This window comes from Zymoseptoria tritici, chromosome 16 (assembly GCF_000219625.1).
Source record: "Zymoseptoria tritici IPO323 chromosome 16, whole genome shotgun sequence".
Taxonomy (NCBI): domain Eukaryota; kingdom Fungi; phylum Ascomycota; class Dothideomycetes; order Mycosphaerellales; family Mycosphaerellaceae; genus Zymoseptoria; species Zymoseptoria tritici.
Window position 1 is genome coordinate 227,664 of NC_018203.1, and position 18,311 is coordinate 245,974.

General features: G+C 55.5%; 3 protein-coding genes across 3 annotated transcripts; 2 read left to right on the forward strand and 1 right to left on the reverse strand.

The window, feature by feature from the left end:
- Positions 1–3,468: 3,468 nt before the first annotated feature.
- On the forward strand, positions 3,469–5,479 carry MYCGRDRAFT_97728 (uncharacterized protein; the record flags this gene model as incomplete). The annotated part of the gene is made up of 4 exons (XM_003847182.1): positions 3,469–3,836; positions 4,005–4,385; positions 4,508–4,669; positions 4,915–5,479. 4 exons carry the CDS (start codon positions 3,469–3,471, stop codon positions 5,477–5,479), a joined length of 1,476 nt encoding a protein of 491 aa, XP_003847230.1.
- A 6,648-nt stretch (positions 5,480–12,127) lies between these two features.
- On the forward strand, positions 12,128–13,279 carry MYCGRDRAFT_97729 (uncharacterized protein; the record flags this gene model as incomplete). Its single annotated transcript, XM_003847183.1, has 2 exons — positions 12,128–12,803; positions 13,065–13,279. The coding sequence occupies 2 exons, from the start codon at positions 12,128–12,130 to the stop codon at positions 13,277–13,279; spliced, it is 891 nt and encodes a 296-aa protein (XP_003847231.1).
- A 1,253-nt stretch (positions 13,280–14,532) lies between these two features.
- Positions 14,533–17,776, reverse strand: MYCGRDRAFT_97730 (uncharacterized protein; the record flags this gene model as incomplete). The annotated part of the gene is made up of 6 exons (XM_003847239.1): positions 14,533–14,675; positions 14,881–15,000; positions 15,565–15,702; positions 16,425–16,807; positions 16,949–17,506; positions 17,589–17,776. 6 exons carry the CDS (start codon positions 17,774–17,776, stop codon positions 14,533–14,535), a joined length of 1,530 nt encoding a protein of 509 aa, XP_003847287.1.
- Positions 17,777–18,311: the final 535 nt, after the last annotated feature.

Sequence of the window (18,311 nt, forward strand, 5' to 3'; positions counted from 1 at the left end):
CTCGCCGCTATGCGCACGAAGTCGCAAGCGCCGAATGGCTTTGACGAAGTCAAGCAACGCATCATCAGGCAGAACAGCTCGCGGCCAAGAGCGCCGAAAGAGAGACCGGCAACCGACCTTGAAACAGTAAAACGACGCTTTACCGGAAGACCAGGGATCTCGCGGAAACAATTCGACACTCTCCATTGAGGTCAGAAGTCTCGAACTCAAGATCGGCATATACGGCATCCTTTCACGTCTGCTGGGTCCAGGATGAACCTCTCGAGAGGGATGATGTGGCGACATCCAGAACAACGTCCCTTGACCAAACAAACGTGGGACATCTTCAGTCGGAAGCCCGCGACAGATCGACCTGGAAGGCAGGCGGCAGAGGATCGACTGCATGGCCGAGGAGCCCGAGCGATGCGCACATTCCAGTCATGCAGAAGCGCCTCTCGGACATCGCTTCTCTCCTGCCCTCGCACATCGCGCCCTGTCCGCGGTTGAGCTTTCGCAACAGACGCCGTCACATTCGTACGCCCTTCCGATGGAGCATATTACCCGGCGCCCTCCGGCTCTACGTGACCGTGCGCTGTGCATACCGCCCTCTCAAAGGCTTCCTTCCCTCAATCCAACTCCCTTACGCGAGTTGCGCCTCCCGGACGACCGTCGCACGAAGGATTTGCTTCCATGGCTACCTCGCGACTGTGAGGTGCAAACGCCGAATTCGCAAGAAGCTTGCGTTGCTTCGTCGATCGATCTACCCGCTCTTTGGCCAATTCCGACCGCAGCCGTGGCCAATGTCATCGATCTCACTGGCGATGATGAAAACGAGAACTCCAGCGCCGGACTTCATCTGCCGACAAAGCCTAGCAAACCTCCCAACCAGCCCTGCGTCAAGCGGTCAAGCAACATGGAATCTCGGTAACCGCAAGCCCAAGTGCCAAGGATGGAGTCGTTGAACCACGCATCGAACACGGAAGTTTCCAATGATCGGTCGAGAGAGAGCCAGCCCGCCGAAAGTTGGATCAAGCATTGCCAGCCTGGGAATCCCAGGTTGTTCGTTCTCCGACCGCCTCTGCCGTTGAATACCCCAGTTGACTGCTCGGCATGTCACGTCTTCATCACAAAGACCGTCCATCCGGAACAACATGGACATTTCGGAGATCTGGCAAATTTGATGCCGCTCCCGTCAAAGAGCCAGCACAATTGAATGATCCGCCAAGCACAGAGCGGAGGTCTTTCCGGCTGGTTTGCGGCCGTACAATCTTCGCAAATGCACACTCGCGGATGAAGCCGACGTTCCCGCGGACCGGCAGAGACGTCTTGCTTACTACGACTACTCAGAGTTCACTACCGGCATGCCACCCGCTCCACCCGCATGTACCGCCAGGTCGACAAGAGTTACTCGGTCTACGCTCCGACGCCTCAGAGTTGACGGTCATTCAACCCAAGGCACTGAAGATGCAGAGCAAACAAGAAATACCGAAAAGAGCTCAACAAGATACGAGCGATGGTTCACAAGTAGGTGAGACCACGATGATCTGGCAACAGACACCGGCTGTGATGGGTTTACTCGACCACTGTAACGCCGACGAGGCTGGCCACAACTGCGAACAGCATCCTGTTCATCCCAATGACGCTGAAACACTGTTTCAGCTCAAAAGGTCTGAGCAGGACAATAGTGCTCAACGATAAGCAACATACGCCATCTTCCACATGTTCAACGCCTTCAGCAAAAGCAAAGCCCAAACCTCCGCGAGTGATCAACATCAAAGACCTCCGTCCATGAACCTCGTCACCAACTTCCTCGAAGACATCGTACACACGTTGGACCCAAGATGCACGCTCACAAACCATTGCTCGAAAGGCACGGGTTTCGCGTGCCGACAGCACGCGCAAGCGGCTACATCAGACGGTCTTCCGCCACGTACGAGCTCGGTGTCGATCATACTCTGAGAGTCCTTCAATCAACGTCCGATGGCCGCTTCGGCACTTCTACGCCATGTTTCCCGCCTGCAGCATTTATATGCACACGAGATACCTCAAGACATCCGATGCCATCTCAGGAGGGTCTTCTCGAGCAGATCTTTCATGCCGCCTGGTGGATCATCATCGCAACACCACTTCACAGCTCGATCTCCCGCAACCAGCAGACATCAAGTCAGCAATGGCCGCCAGATATGCCGACTGGGATGACGCATGTGTACATGCGAAGGAGCTTTGGATCTCGGAGACAAGGCTCCATCTCGCCGCGTGAGGCATGTGTCTTCTCCCAAGATCGGCACGACTAAGACCCGGAATGGAAGGCCTGCTCACCACCGCTGCCAACCATGGAGACTCTTCTGACGTACGATGTCGATGGTGCAGTCTCGGCTGTCCACTTGCGAAAGCCCTGCCGAGGCCCAAGACCAACACCAACAAGCCTTTTCCCAAGTCTCCGGCAAACGCCGCCGGAGTGCCAAAGACCAAACCATCACCCTCGCGGTCCTCGACGAAGTCCGCGCCCAAGAAGCCGAAGCCAACAGCGCAAAGAAGCGACTCAGGATCGTCCCCAATTGAGCCACCACCAGCACTCACTCGGCCGATGAGACAGACTCAGCGCAAGGGTGTCGTGGACTCGGACATCGAGGCGCGGGAGCTTCCGCTACCAGTCCGGTAGAGGCGGATGGCGAAGAACTCGATGCGAAGGTCGAGACAGAGGTACACGATCTGGATTCGACGAATGGCGGCGGCTCCAGTGCTTACTGAAGCCCATCTTCCCGTGGAGCAGATGCCCCGAGAAGCCATGTTCGGGGAATCCCTCGTTGCAGCACGACTCGCCAGTTCGAAATCCTACAAGTGTCGAGGCTCCACGTCGGCCTCTCCTGAACGTCCTTGCGGTCGCCCGCTCTCCTACCGTCAACACTCGTGGAATGCAAACGAACGGAAAAGGCTGTTCCTCACATGCGACGAGGCTGTCACCACCCGTCCATCGCAAATCCACATCCCGGCCGTCGAAGGGCACTCATGACGAACTGGTGGTTGTCCAACGCCGCCTTCTGAAGTCTTTCGTTACGCAGGTGCCAGTCACCTCTCCAATCGGCACTCATCTTCCGAGCTCATCGTCCTCCAGCCTGAATGCTCCAAAGCCTTCCTCTACCACGGCGTTCGATACATCAGATCGCCACCCGCATTGATGCCGAACAGCCGGAGCCGCTGCTGGCCTGGGACAGAAGCCATCGAACTCTCCCTCGCACTGAGACCGCCGTCTTCAATCAGAGACGATCATCTACAAAATCAGTGGCGAGCTGATGTGCCTGCCTTCTGGGAGCTTATCAGATTTTGTGGTCCAGAGCACCATTCGTCTCGACAACCACCGCTGAATCGGGCCATGTACCCTCTCCACACCCGAGTCCGTCCTCAGCGTACCCTGCCATCTCATCATCCGAGCTGCCCGACGCGAGACTGCCAGGATCCGCCGAAAGTGACGGTGTTTAAGTCCGCACGATGGCCTTCATCACCGAGATCTCCGTCACCGAACTCTCCGGCTCCACCCGCGACCCAGGCGTAACCTCATTCTCCATCGACGTCCCCAACCGCACGATCTCCAGCTACTCCCACATCTTGCTCGACGTCTCTTTTCCCACCGGGGTCTTCGTGCAACCCATCCTCGACTTCGCCATCAAATCCATCGATGGCCTGGGCTTACTCTCCAAACGCTCCGTTGCGAAATTCCGGTCGCAGATCATCCGTCCCTTCTTGCCGCCCGAGGATCACCCGCTACTCCCACTTCTTCTTCGAACCTCCAACACCGGCGACCTCGTGCAGCCCAGCCTCGACTTCGCCATCAAAGCCATCGACGGCGCAGACCTCCTGTACGGCGTCCTTCGTCCGATGATGGTCCTGGACTCGAAACGCTGGAAACCTGCACTGGCAACCCTGCCCAACAACTTCTCTGAGGCCGGCCATGAACGACAATCCCTAGCACTTTTGGCTGTGCTCATGGAGTACTGCAGAATCCTTGGCTGAGAACTTCCACAAAGTCAACACAACACAGCTGCGAGGCCAGTCCTCTTCGGAACAACCTTCATGACGACCATGGAATCCTTCTCCGCCTACGACTCAGCACTTCATACCATTAGCCAGCAGAGGAGACCGACGCCAATGCCACGCTCTTCTACCTCACCACCATGCCAAGCCGGCGCTCGGACCCAAATGGCAAGCGGATGGCACAAGGACTTCTCCGCATGCAAAGGATGGCGCCGTGGAGTGCCTCACTGCAAGTGTGTTGTTCACATCTCACACCGTTCGTCCGGCGCACAGGAAAATGGATGCGAGTACGACGAGCAAGACCTGGACGAAAGGGTGGCGCTGCGCGAGACGTGGGCCAGAGCGATGAGTCTGCCGCACCAGGATCGAGGGCAGTGAGCGATCTGGAGGTGGACGCACTTCGCCAAAGAGGCTATATCCTCTGAATCTTTCACCCCCCTCATCAACTGGCTACCCCGAAGCGCTTCCGACACAAACACACATACGACCATTGCAGCAATACCCCAGCACTCACCACGATCTTTGCACAACGCATCACCGATCCGCATCATACGGCCGAAGGCAACCCTCCTTGTGCGAGCGCCCACTACACTCTTATCCGCAACGTCGCACGGTCGCATCGCATCAGAGCCTCGACTAGGAACAGGCAGCGCGATGAGTATGGAGCTTACTCCTGCCAACGACAGGAAGCGGATAAAGGCATATTAGCCAAAGAACACCGACTGGTTTGACCACGGCATGGGTCGCTGCCTGGCCGATGTAGGCAGCATTCCCGATCGCTTGCCCGAAGCGCTCGATGCGTGGTTCGAAGGCAGGAGTAAAAGGCCAGACGAACGTTGATGAGGTCACGAGGATCGCTCAGGATGATGGCTCCCAGTACCAGCTATTCTGAATCCTTTAAAGGGCTTGTCAGACTACTATCCTGGTCGGAAGATCGACCGAACATATTCTGGGCTGCAAGACCGCTGAACGCATCCATTTCTGGGGTCAGAACCACGACACGCAACACCTCCTGCACCGCAAGCAAGTCACGCCACGTCCGGCCCCAACCACGCCGTCGCTATTCGTCCTCAGCTTCTTAGCTGCGTTGCCACTTTCCTGCTTCATCTACTTCAAGCGTGAGCATGAAGGTTGGAGAAGCGGGAGAGCCAGGCGCTGGTTCGATCAGCAGGGATTCCTCAACGCAAACTGGCAGAACAAATCGTCGAAGCACACGCCATCGGCAGAGAAGCCTGCGTCAGCTCGGACGTACACCACCTCCTCCTTCGAGGCAAGCACGTCATCGTCGTCCATGAGCATGCATCACCCGGCTGCGGCCACGCAGTCGTTGTCCTGTCGATCTGTGGAGTCCACAACGGCGCACAGAACGGTCTTGCAACTACCGGGACTGCATGCTCCTGATCTGCTGAAATTGACCAAGCCGACCATCAGTGGGAAGCGCCAGCATTTCATCAATGGTCGAGTCTAGCCGCCGTAGCAGTACGTTTCACTTGGATCCATCTCGCTGACTCGCCTCACTGCCCAGCGACATCGGCTCATAGTACACCAGATCGAAGCGTCACCCCAACCAGGAGGAATCGGACGCCGCGCTACCATCAGGCGCTTCTTTCCACGACCGAATGGCGATGCTGTTCCTGTCCTTCCCGCCGACGAACTTCCTGACCTGCTCAATACCGCAGATTCCTGTCACAACGTCTGATGAATGGCTCGCGATACGTCAGGCCAACTGCGCCTCCATGATACGCTCCGGTTGACTTCGAAACATGGAGCTACCACCAAAGCTTGTCCGCCTTTCAAGATTCACAGCCATACACGTGGCCACGCCAGCCGAAGGTCGCCTGAAGCTCAAGCGTTTCATCAGCACGTGGAGGCAAATCGACGGACTCGGCAACAGACTGAGATCACCACTGGGCGAGAAGCTCAGCTGGCTCTCATGCAACGAATTCAGGCTCAGCGTCAAGCTCGAAACCAGGCTCAGAAGATGGTGGCACTCCAGTAACAGGCGAATCTCCAGCAGTACCGGTCCCGACAGATTCAGCAATCTTTTCCGACTCAATGGTGACCGGAGCACCGCTCCTGGGCGCCTCCGCTTCCGCCTTCAACGAGGAGTCTCAATTCGTCGCCAGCTTTGCACCAAGGGCAGCTGAGGCCAATGAAAAAAGATCCCAAGGACGTGCACCGCCTTCCCGCCGAGACGAGCCTTCAAAAAATTCGAACGTGTTGCTTGATGCGTCGACCTCGCCATCATCGCCCTCAATCATTTTCGGTCACGTGCTGCATCGCAAGGAGAACAAGCTCGCACTCACGTCAACCTCCAAGAGGAACAGTCACGCCGGTCTCTCGTTGCCTCGGGCATCGGTCCAAAAACTCCAGTCACTGCTGATGAGCCCAAACAGCACCTGCTCAGCCCGAGTGATGATGAGGAAGCGAGTTGGAGTACCATACATCGATACCTTTTTGGATACCAGAGCGATGTCACCGAGGTGGACCGCTTACGCTGTGTCCACGACGATGAGTGCGAGCGACGCTCTAGTGCAAACACGAAGCGCTGCTGTGTGGGCATGAGGCTCAGCAGTGACGTCTCGCTCGGGTTGAAAATGAGAACGCCGAGCTGAAGTCCGGGTCTAACCAAGGCCGTTCGGACGTCGCTGAACTTCGCCGAGAAAGCAAGAACCTCCAGAAGCAAGTGCATGCTGCCAGTCTTTGTCGTCCCGAAGACAACGTCAACTTCGACTCTGGCTCAGTCTTGCGGACCGTTCAACGCTGCTGTTCGCAGCTTGACCCTGTCGTTGAGTGTCGACCTCTGGGAGCATCAGCATTTGTACCTCAACCGCCTCGTCCTGGAGCTATCGCAAGTCAGAGTAGCTCGACCTCGGCACTTGTTACAGCTCTCGTAAGAAGCTCGATCCCTTCTTACAGGCCCTTATCTGCAAGTTTGCTGTCAACGCCCACAGATGTGGGCAAGGGTGAGAAGATGATAACACCACCCGATCACGGTGACGAGGTCCAAGGCACCATCTTGTTCTCCGAGCCGGTGACCTTCATCTCCACGAGCTTGGGCGGTGCCTCCCAAGTCTCTGCCATACAACGGTACCGAGTCCGGCGCTGCGGACTCTCTCCGAAATACTCGATCGACCGGGTGATCAAGCCACGGTCCCTTCTTAGGCGTCTCAAGCACAACGGGTGCAGTCTCGAACTCATCCTTAGCTGCCACCATTATTGTTCTCGCCAGACCACCAAACCCGACCGCCAGTTCGACACGCTGCAGAGGTTATGACAGCACAAGGCTGGAACCGCACACCTTGAACTCAAGAAGCTCCGAGAGAGTACCCAGCCATCCAGCCCGTTCCTCAGTCCGATGGCGTTCTTTGACTACGAATATCCTGTCAAGCTGGACACTCTGGAAGAGAGAATCAGCGCCATACTCAAGGACGCTATGACCTTCTGGCTGGGTGTACCTACTGGACTCTCCTCACAGTGCGTTGATCTGTCGTTTCAGGACGACAGGATTCGTTACCGTCCCTACCAGATCACCGGAAAACTTCAACAAAAGCATCTTCCTCTGGCATACAAGTCAAAGGCTGCTTGTTCGAACAACAGCGACAATCAGTCACCGCTCCGGCGACCACCACGACCACCACCGCAACTACCGCGCCTCTCTTCAACTCCACCGCTCACCTCCACCAATCGCGGCGACTAGATGGACCTCTTCGCCGTGCGTGGACCTCTTTCAGATGCAGAGCGCCAACGCCGCCATGACAACGACCTCTGCAACTACTGGCCGTCAAAGGACACCTTCCACCTCATCAACGAGGCTGGTGAAGTCCGCATGAAAAAGGCGGTGGGAGGAAAGTGATCCTCGAGCATCGTCGAGTTCAACGGCCACGACCACTGTCACCGTCCTGTTTAGTCCAGCGTTCGCATCAGCATTCAGGTACCCATCATCAACGACAGCATCAGCCTTCCCGCAGCTACGAGTTCTCTCGATGTCCACACCCATCACAGCTCTCGGCGAGCGACACAAGCAATAGCAAGTGCAGAACAACGCCAATTCCTACCCTCCGCGTCAGTACAGCGGTTCTGACGGGACATTCTGTGCCAGACGAGTCCCATTCAGTCTACAATGTACATCATTGTCCAGCAGACTGCGGAAGCGCTACTTTCTCATCATGGACTCCGAGCATGTGCAACGTGATGTGTTCCGTCACGACACCAAGACTGTTCGACTCCTTTGACGGCATCATCGTCGATAGTGTCACGCTTGTTGCCAGGGCACACCGGATTTTCATGGCCACGAAGAGCATGACTTTTTCTATCTCACCGAGATTGGCCACCACCCAGTGATCCTCGGCGTTCCCTGGACAAAGCGTCACCACCCTTCGAACAACTGGCAGAGCAATGCCACGATCTCCAGCTCCAGACCCTGGCCCGGACTCCGGTCTCTGGCCCGCTCAACGGAAACAAGATCACGCTTCCATCGGGTGTGTGGTACCTCATGAACTGCGGTAACAGCCTCACCTATCCTCGATGAGGCACTCGACCAAGTGAAGGCAAGACTCCACTGTTTCTACTTTTCAAGAAATGGGCAAGTCTCCGGAGGTGATCCAATCTTCTCGCAGTGTCAAAGCGAAAAAGTCCTTCGCAATCCGCATTGCCATAGCAGAGTCGCCAACGCGCACCACACACTACATCCATCCCGTTCGTCTTCAACGGCATAGCATGTGCAACAGTCCCGCAACAGCCAGCAGCGCGGTCGTCGCAATGCCCATCACCGCTCGGAACTTCAAGAAAGATTGCGATACTGGATTGTCGTTGGACGAGGACATAGCCCTCTGTAATGATATCTCGTCGTCAGAGGAGTCACATGTCGTCTTGTATGTCACGATCGGCAGAAGCTCGGTTCAAGTGTATGAGCTAGCGCCACACCTTTCCACCTTGAGTATCTGGAATGGAGCTCCACGACCAAGATCAAGACCTCGCAGCGTCACTGAAGAGCCACCTCGACCAGGTTCAGCCTCTCTGAGGACTGTCGACTTGTCGTCCTGTTGCGAAGGCATGGCACAAGCAGTCCGCAAGCAGCATGGCATCAAGGCACATCACTGCCACGCTGGTCTAAAAAGCGAAGAAAAAATCTCAAGTCCAGAAGGAATCGCAGCAATCGCCTTCGAAACGGGCATCGACAAGGGCAATGTTCGACTCGGCATTCATCATACCCTACCAAAGTCACGATACTACCAGGAAATTGGCATGACGGCCGATCCTTGGAGGCCATCGCAGTCGTCTCATCTCACCAGCCGATCCCCAGCGACCGCTTCGAATCTCTCGACCAATTACAGCCCTGAGAGCTCACCTTATCCGAGCCTCTCTGTTCCCACCGACCGTCGCACGAAAGCTATGAGATTGTGCAGCGCCAGCGCATCTTCTTCAACGTCCGCTCACTGCGTTTACACCGTGGCTTCATGGCGTCGCTTCGAGACGTGAAACGGACCGTCTCCGCGAAGAAAAGCATCAACCCGCGGGCCCAGGCCACCTCCGCAACGACATGATCCCGTCTACGCTGTTACGAGGCTGATGACTCGAGACTTCCAACGTACCGCGGCTACGGGTCATCGCATCAAACTCCTTTCAGGGCAAGGACACACGCATGGCCTGCTCTATGGAATGCCACATGAACAGCTGGAAGTGCTCTACGACTGCCCGAAAGAGCAGCTGAACCAAGCACACATACTACCGACTTTCAGCACTTTCTCCAGCCCGGTTGTCTTCGCTCGGTAAAGAAGCCGGGAGGAGGTGGTCCGGGATCCTGCGTGGACTATCGGAAGCGGAACCCAATTACCGAAGAACCGGTTGTCGATAGCACTCGGCCAAGGGACACTCTTGTAATTGAGCAAGGCCGTCGTGTTCGATGAGATCGACATTATCTTGGCTTTCGACCAGCTATGAATGGCTGAGGGACATGAGGGAAAGGCGGCCTTCGACCTTCAAGACACGTTGTGGCCTCTTCGAGTTCTTGACCATGTCATTCGGACTGACGAATGCACCCCCAACAACCCAAAACTACAGCAGCGACTGTATGAAGTGCGATGCTGAGGAAGGAGGAGAGACGCCAGAAAGCCTGCGGTGCAAGGTTTCCAAAACAAGAGCGCATCGACTTCAGAACGATCAGCGCTGCACATTGTGGACGAAACCCTCCAGCTCTACCCCACGACAGACACAACGCTGCCGGCACTTTGTCGCCCTTCCGCATGTTCGACGCTCTTCCCCGGTGATGCGAGGTTGACCAAAGCGAAAGATGACCGGTCCTCCACTCTGGCGGAGATGCATGTGCCGACGATGATGACTTCAGTGATGACTTCAGTGGTTTCGGCATTTTCCAAGTCCTCGTCTTCGAAGACTGACTCTTCAACTCCGGCTTGGACTGATGATGCGATCTTCTTGCAGCAACGATGTGCTTGTCCCAAAGCCGAGCATGGAAGCACTCCGTACTGGCGATTCCAGCATCATCGACCTCCAAGCCGACATACCAAGACCGGCGGCGAGATACCCTGGGCTTGTGTCAACGCGGAGTGGGCTTCGCATGGATGCCGACAAAGAGGAGACAGTCCAGCATCGGCCGATGCTACGTAATGGAAAGGACGTTGAGCCCGGCATTGACTCTGCCAACTTCTAACGCCACGTCGTCGAAGACTTCTCGGGCATTGCCAGGCCACTGGCCAAGCCCACCAACAGGAAGGCGAGCGTTTCCGGCGAGGCCGCCCTCAGAGTGACCCACAGATCCTTTGTCTGGACGGCAGACGCCCAAAGTTCTTTTCGCCGCTTGAGGCTCGCACTCGTGACCCTCCCAGTGGCGACTCTGCACAGCCCTGCACTGCTGATCATCACACAGACTGATCAGTCAGACTATGTGGTAGTCAGAGCCATACCACAATTTTACAACGACGTCTGGTGCCTTGCAGCCTTCTTCAGAAGCAAGATGATGCCAGCCGAGTGCGACATCAAAGTCTTCAACAAGGATCTGATGGCAAATGACAAGTACTCGAACCATGGCGCCCTGAGCTGGAGGGTTGGCAGAGTGACCATCGTCATCACCGACCAAAACAATCTCGAATACTCCGTGTCCACGAAGCCGCTCAGCCGACAACAAGCCTGCTGGTTGGAGATCCTGCAGCAGATTCGATTTCGGGATCAGCTACCGTCCAAGTGTGGAGGGCATCATTCCCGACACACTGATGCGCCGCTCCGAAGACATACCTCCTGACGGCAACGCTCCTCAAGTCCAGTCGCAACCGTACGAAGACTGTGAGGCCATGCGCCAATCGCTTTATGTCCACGACTGCCGCACAAACGACCTCTTGGTAACCATCCTCTGCATTGTCTCGAAAGCCGCGAGCTGATCGACCTCGAAGTCCTCCGAGCCGCAATTGCGAAAGCTCCATGGCGGACGCTGCAAATCGAAAGCTGCGTAAGCGTGTGAAGGACGGTACGGTGCGAGCGGAGTTCATAAGTTGGCAATGCACGCTGGATCTCTCCATCTGACTGTCAATTGGACAGCGGCGGAGTCCTACGGTACCGGTATGCGATCTTCGCACTCAGATGTTGCGTGTCAGCGCAGCCACCGCCGGATTCTTTCCGACACACTTTGGAAGGCTCAGGAGCTCGTGAAGTGGACAGCCGCCCGGCGCCATCGACCCTCTCCAGCCTTCAAGGTAGACAAGGAGATGCGCAATGAGGTATTCGCCCTGTCGTTCCATACCACATTCCTCACACCACTCCCAGCCAACAAAACTATCCCCCTTTTGGAGTCATGGGCGAAGAAGACGTACTGACACATCCTGTCCGCCAGCTCTCCGCAGCAACAGTAGTGTGTTCCGTTCCCCGTGACACAGCGATCAAGACATCTTCCTCGATATATGCGACGACTTTGCCGACGTCCTCTGCATAGCCACTCCACCGCAACAGCCATGAGGGATGGAGCTACCACCAAATCCGACTTGCGCACCTAAAATTCTACCACCAGCTCACCAAGTCTCCGCAGTCGAGACACAGCCGACATGGAGCGACCACTCAACCTGGAGACCGCTGAATCTGGAGCGATCATTCACACCATTCACCGGCCATGGCGGCAATGTCAGCTCTGCCATATCCCCGAGATCGGGCCCAGGGCCCCAGGCTCCATGTGCAACTAGAACGCCACTCCGACTCCCGCCATCCTGCTGTGCCCGACTCACACACTTACTGGTCCATCGCCAGCTCGCCGAGTCTCCGCAGTCGAGACGCAGGCGACCTGGACCGACCACTCAAGCTAGAGCGATCACTCACACCAATAGCCGGCCAGAACGGCGGTTTTAACTCCGCCAGAATCTTGGGATCAAACCCGAGCAGCATGTGCAACTCGAACGCTACACCGACTCCGCCGGAGGCTGGATCACTCTCGATGAGGCTTCAGGGTCAAGTTCGAGCGAGATGTTTGACTGTATCGCTACGCCGACATCACCGGCGGCTACATCACTCTCGGCGAGTCCTGAAGAGCAAGCCCAAGCAGCATGTGCAACTCGACCGTTACTCCGACTCGAATTCCGACTCCGCCAGCGGCTACATTACTCTGACGAGTCCAATCCACAAGTCTTCGAGACTCTTACCAAGTGCTGCAATGGTCAAGCTGAAGCTCCTCTTAGAGTCGACCACCAGACCGGTGAACATACCTGTCGAGCTCGAGGCCACGAAGGAGATCATCCGTGCCAATTTCAGCGATCCCGCGCCGTCGCCCATCCTGGCTGACAACGAAGACGATTGTGAGGTCTCCTTGGCAGTCTGCTTCGCTTCCATCTTTGCGGACTTCGGGACCGCGACGCCTTTGCCCTTCTTCAAACTCGATTCCAGCTGGGACACTGCAGCAGGAGCATGAAGAAATGCCGCTTGAGTCCACTTCCTGTACCCCGCTACAGAAATGACATTTTGTTCATGGAGAGGAGAAGAGAGCAGGGTAGTCGATGCGTTGCGCTTCGGAAGCGAGTCGCGATGCCGCCCGCACCAGATAGCGGATGACTGTGAAGACAAAGGAACCTGCGCTAAGGTCGGCGATGATCTGAAGGCGCAGGATGCGAAGTTGACTGAGCAGATCAAAGAGCTGGCTAAGAAGCCTGCGAAAGACTCTACGCCTGCTACCACCACTGCTGCGGATGTGCCACAACCCGATACTCCGGTGGAGCAGACTTCGACGCCACATCAAGATGGCATGAAGAAGGTGCCAAGCCAAGAGAGCTACTAAGGGCGCACCAGATGCCCGCGCCAAGGTCAAGAAGTCTCGCCAGCTTGTGGCTCAGAAGCTTGCGCGCCTGTGGCTCAGAAGCCGAACCCAGATGCCACAGTCGCGGTCTCGGAATGCTCAGTGAGGACTACAGAAGCGCCGCGCTGACACGGCTCTCGGATCGTCTGTCGTCCGCTCAATCTGAGGTCGGATCGAGATTGAAGAGTCCATCGAACGCTCAGATGGCGAGGGGGAAGAAGAGAAGAAGCAGAATGGCGTCCGAGGTATGTCTCACCTACTCACCATGCGCGACGTCTTACTGGCAGACAACAGAGCACCATGGCACACCTTCTCAGCCGAGCCAGCTACGCCACGCTACATACGGATCGTCGATCGAAGTCTCCGAGCCTGCACCGAATCACACGACCAAGCAGCAGCGACCGCAAGAAGCTCATTTGGCTGCCAAACCGCGCAAGAATAGACTGCTATTCAACCTCATGGACATGAAAGAAGCAGCTCCACCTCGCCAGCTCGCAGCCAAGCAGTAGCAACCGCAAAAAGTGGCTGCCGAACCGCGCAAGAATGGACTGCTTACCAACCTCATGGACGTGGAAGACGCAGCGGTGCCGAAGCACACAGCGCAACGGCGACCGCAACCAGCTCGAGTGGCGGCCATACCGCGCAGAAACAGACTGATGTCCAACCCCATGAGAAGCAGCCGGACTCGCCAAGCTCGCAGCCAAGGACCCGCAAGAGCCCTGCCAATGCCCAAGACCAACACCAGCAGGCTCTTTAGATCTCCTAAGCTTGCATCGAATCGCGCGGCCGAGTGACAGCGACCGCAACAAGCTCAAGTGGCTGTTGAACCGCGCAAGAATACACTTCTGTCCAACTTCAACCTCAAGAACATGGAAGAAGCAGCCGCACCTCGTCAAACGTTCGCACCCACCGTCCAGATGATCTTCCGAGAGACAGTTACCTTGATTGAAGAACGTCTTCGTAACACGAAGCTGATCCTCGATTCCGACAAGAACGCTGCCATCGACTTTCAAGCTCTTGCAGACACTGTACGGCCAGCGTCCTTGGTTTTGATGTAGCTTGAAGAAGGTCTGCACTGGATTTTCACTGCTTGCTCAATGTAAAGTCAATCTTCTGCATCTGCTCGCCTTCGTGTCTTCTCCACTTTCTGAGTAGGTATGTGTACTGTTGCTCATATGCTGAATGGGTGCCCATCTCTTATTGTACAAGCTCTCCTTCTTGTCCAGAAATGTCCTTCAACGGCTCTTGTAGCATCTCGCGGCAAGCACGGCACTCCCTTCGAGTTCCCTAAAAGCTTCCACTCCGCCATTCTTCAACACGAAGCGATCATCTTGGGCTCCTCCACCCGCCGAAATGGAGAAACCAAGTCCGGCTCTGGCTGCGGAGACAATAGCGCAACGATGCCGTTGCCTTTGCTTGGGCGGTTCCATCACAGAACTCAAAGCCAACCAGTGGTTTGCCATATTCTCCTTTCGAGGAAGCTCCTTTCCACCGCTGTCCAACACGAAGCGATTATTCCAAAAAGCAGTCCGTTCGACTTTGGCTGGGTAGAGATGACAGCGCGACGGTGTTTCTACATCTACCTTGTTTTCGTGGTGATGTCGTTTGGCATGCAGCACCAAAAATCCTGGTCCTCCGCTGGTGCGGCTTCTCCTTCTGCTCCTGTCGGTTGGCGATCTCGACTACATCGCGGATCCGCCTTGCTGTGCGAGCGAGTTGGGACTCTACCGCAGAGACTCTTACTTTCTTCTAGCTTTCTTGCAACACAGCCCTCCTCGAGGACACGACCCGACACGCTTCATTTCCACCCTCAACATCAACACGTGCATCGACATCAACACGTGCAATTAAAACGCAATGACGAGCCGAACCAGAAATCAAAGCTGCGACCTCGCCGAGACGAACGGCGTGTTGCACGCAGGTACCCCAGCTATCGACTGAGGATAAGCGACGGACGAATCGCGATTCTCTGTCGCGGTTCGCTTCCTGCTGATCGTGCTCTCGACCTTCATCTTGAGTGCAGCCCTCAAATCTGTCGCTGCTGAGTACACAGATGCAGAGCTCGCCAGGATCGGTGGGCATGTTTTCGTTCCATTTCGATTTCGAAGATTGTTTCCTCGGCGGGTAGTGCGATATGTCACAACAACAGCCGTTCGAACGGCGAGAGAAACGAGAGTTTCTCGGAGGCAAGTTTTTGTTGTTGAGTGTGGAGTGAGACTCGAGGTTTGCTGTACAGACATATGTGCTATACAAGGCTAACATCGTACATGCTTTAACTTCGCTGTCATTGTTCATCCTGAAGCTTGCTGGCTTGGTCGGGTAGTCCTTCGCCTTCGCCTTCTCCCTGACCGACTCCTCGTGACCCAGAACATGCTTGCTCGGCCAATCATTCGCCTTCGCCTTGACTGATCGCTTGTCCATGTTGGCCAGTTGTTAGAATCCTCTCGGCTTCGGCTGCTGAGTACGCACTTCTTTCCGCCTTTCTTCAGCTTGGCCGAATCTTTGTCCATGTTGGCCAATTCCTCTGCCTTTGCCTTGGCTGACTCCTTGTCGACAATCACATCCTCCTGCCAGGACCCTTCTCAGCACTTCAACAAACCGCAATCGCTTTGCCAGTCCAGGCGCAATTATATCGCGCGAATCGCGCGAGCAAGGCTCGAGACGAAGCCGCGGAGCCGCGAAGCCGCGAAGACATGGAGGCAGCGCCACTATTCTCTTCTTGATGTTCAATTCGGCATCTTTGGGCTCAATGGCATCCTGTTCTGCTCTTCTGAAAGTGATGTTAAGACCGACATCTTCTCCGTTCGCTCGATAATATCCAGCTCTATGGAGGTGGATGTCGAGAGTCTCCAGGTCGATGGGGAGGCTGGAAGCCATGGAAGGCATTGGCGATCTTCTTGATGTTGAGACCGACATTTTCGAGCTCGATTAATGACATTCTGCTTTCCGAGCGTGATGTTGAGACCGCCACCTTTGAATTCGATAACCTTCTCCTTTCGGGAGGAAGATGATGTTGAGACTGACATCGTCACATCTTCTGAGCTCGATGACATTGGTGCAGGTTGAGACCGACGTCTTTCCCTGTTGAAGACATTCTGCTCTTCGAAGGTTTGATGTTGAGACCGACATCTTTCCGCTCCGTTCAATGCACTTCCTCTGCTTGGGACGAAGGTGATGTTGAGACCGATATCTTTGAGCTCGATGACATTCTGCTTTCCCAACATGATGCTGAGGCCAAAATCTTTGAGTTCGTTGACGTTCTGGTTCAGAAGATGGAGGTAACGCTGAGATCGAGATCTTTGAGTACGATGACCATCTTGCCTGCCGAACGTAATTTCGTGATTTTCCAGATCGGCGGCAGTGTCTTCCAGCAGGCCCGTCTTCTCGCGTTGAACACATAGACGCAGCTGCACCATCTTGGCGATCCACTTGATGTTGATACCGACATCTCTGAGCTCGGTGACATTCCGTTCTTGGAAAGTGAAGTTGAGACCGACATTTTTGAGCTTTCTGTTTCATGAGATAACATTCTGCTTTCACCGGCATCTTTGGGTTGAATAAGATCCCGCTTTCCATACGGGATGTTAAGACCGACATCTTTCCTGGTTCGATGACATTCATCTGTCGAGACTGTATAGATCAACAGCGGACCTAGTGGTGTGTTCCAGTGGGTCTGTCTTCTCGAAGCGAACACGTCTCGCCAACGGCGCCAGTTTGGCGATCCTCTTGATGTTGAGACCGACATTTTCATCGTTCGAGGACATTTTGCTTTTCCAAAGGTGATGTCGAGACTGTCCAGATCGATAGCGAACATCGCCGAGGCGAGCACATGGAGGCAGACGCGCGGCCTGCACGAGTTTGGCGATTCTCTTGATGTTGAGTCCGCGATGACATTCCCGCTCTTCCAAAGGCGATAGCCAAGATCCTCCGGATCGATAGCGTCGTCGTTCCAGCAGACCCGTCTGCGAGAGTCCGAGACCCAGGCAGTAGAAAAGGAGCTTCGTAGGCAGCTCGCGCCACTTCTGACCATCCTCTCGATTGTTAAGACCGACATCCTTGGGTTCGTCGACATTCTCCTTCCTATCCCGAAGGTGATTGTCGAGATCGTCCAAAACGATAGCGATGTCTTCTAGCAGGCCTGTTTGCGAGAACGGACAGTCCATAACGCAGGCCGTAGTGAAGGATGGTTCGCATGCCACCACGGCATAACTGATCAATAGCGGTATCCTCCAGCATGCGGTGTCATAGCGCAGCCCGTGGTGAGGGACTCGGAGAGAGCTTCGTATATTACCACGACATGACTGCTCGCATGAGAGGTCTTCTTCGCCTCCCGAACCTCTTGATGTTGAGACCAACATCTTTAAGTTCGTCGGTTCGATGAGATCCTGACTTTCGAAGGTAATCTTCCAGATCGCCGTCAGACCTATCGGGCTCTTCCAGCAGGACCGCCTTCCAGCTCATTCGTCTGCGAGAGTCCATAGTGGACAAGGAGCTTCGTATATCACCCACCACAACAAAACTGCTTGCGTAGGAGGTCTTCCCTCTTCGCCGACAGATCTTGAGGTTCCAGTTCATCCTCGGCTCAGCTGCCGTGGGCGGCGTTGGACGGCTTGCTCCCGATGTCGAGATTATTCTTCCAGATCAACAGCAGAACTAGCGGTGTCTTTCAGTAGCAGGCTCCGTCTTGGCAGATACATTTTCCAGCAAGCCTGTCTCCCAGCAGGTCCGTCTGCGAAAGTCTGTAACGCAGACCAAAGCAAAAAGAGCTCCGTATGCCACTACGACATAACTGCTCGTGTGGAAGGTCTGCCTGGTCTCCCAGTTCTCTTAATGTTAAGAGTCTTGAGACCGACATCTTCGAGGAGTTCGACGGACATTCTCCTGTTCCCTTTCCGAAGATGATCTCGGCATTGTCCAGATTGTATAGCGGTGTCGTTCACCAGGCCCGTCTCCCAGCAGCAGGCCCGCTTCGCGGCAGACCCGTCTTCTAGCAGGCCCGTCTTCCAGCCCATCT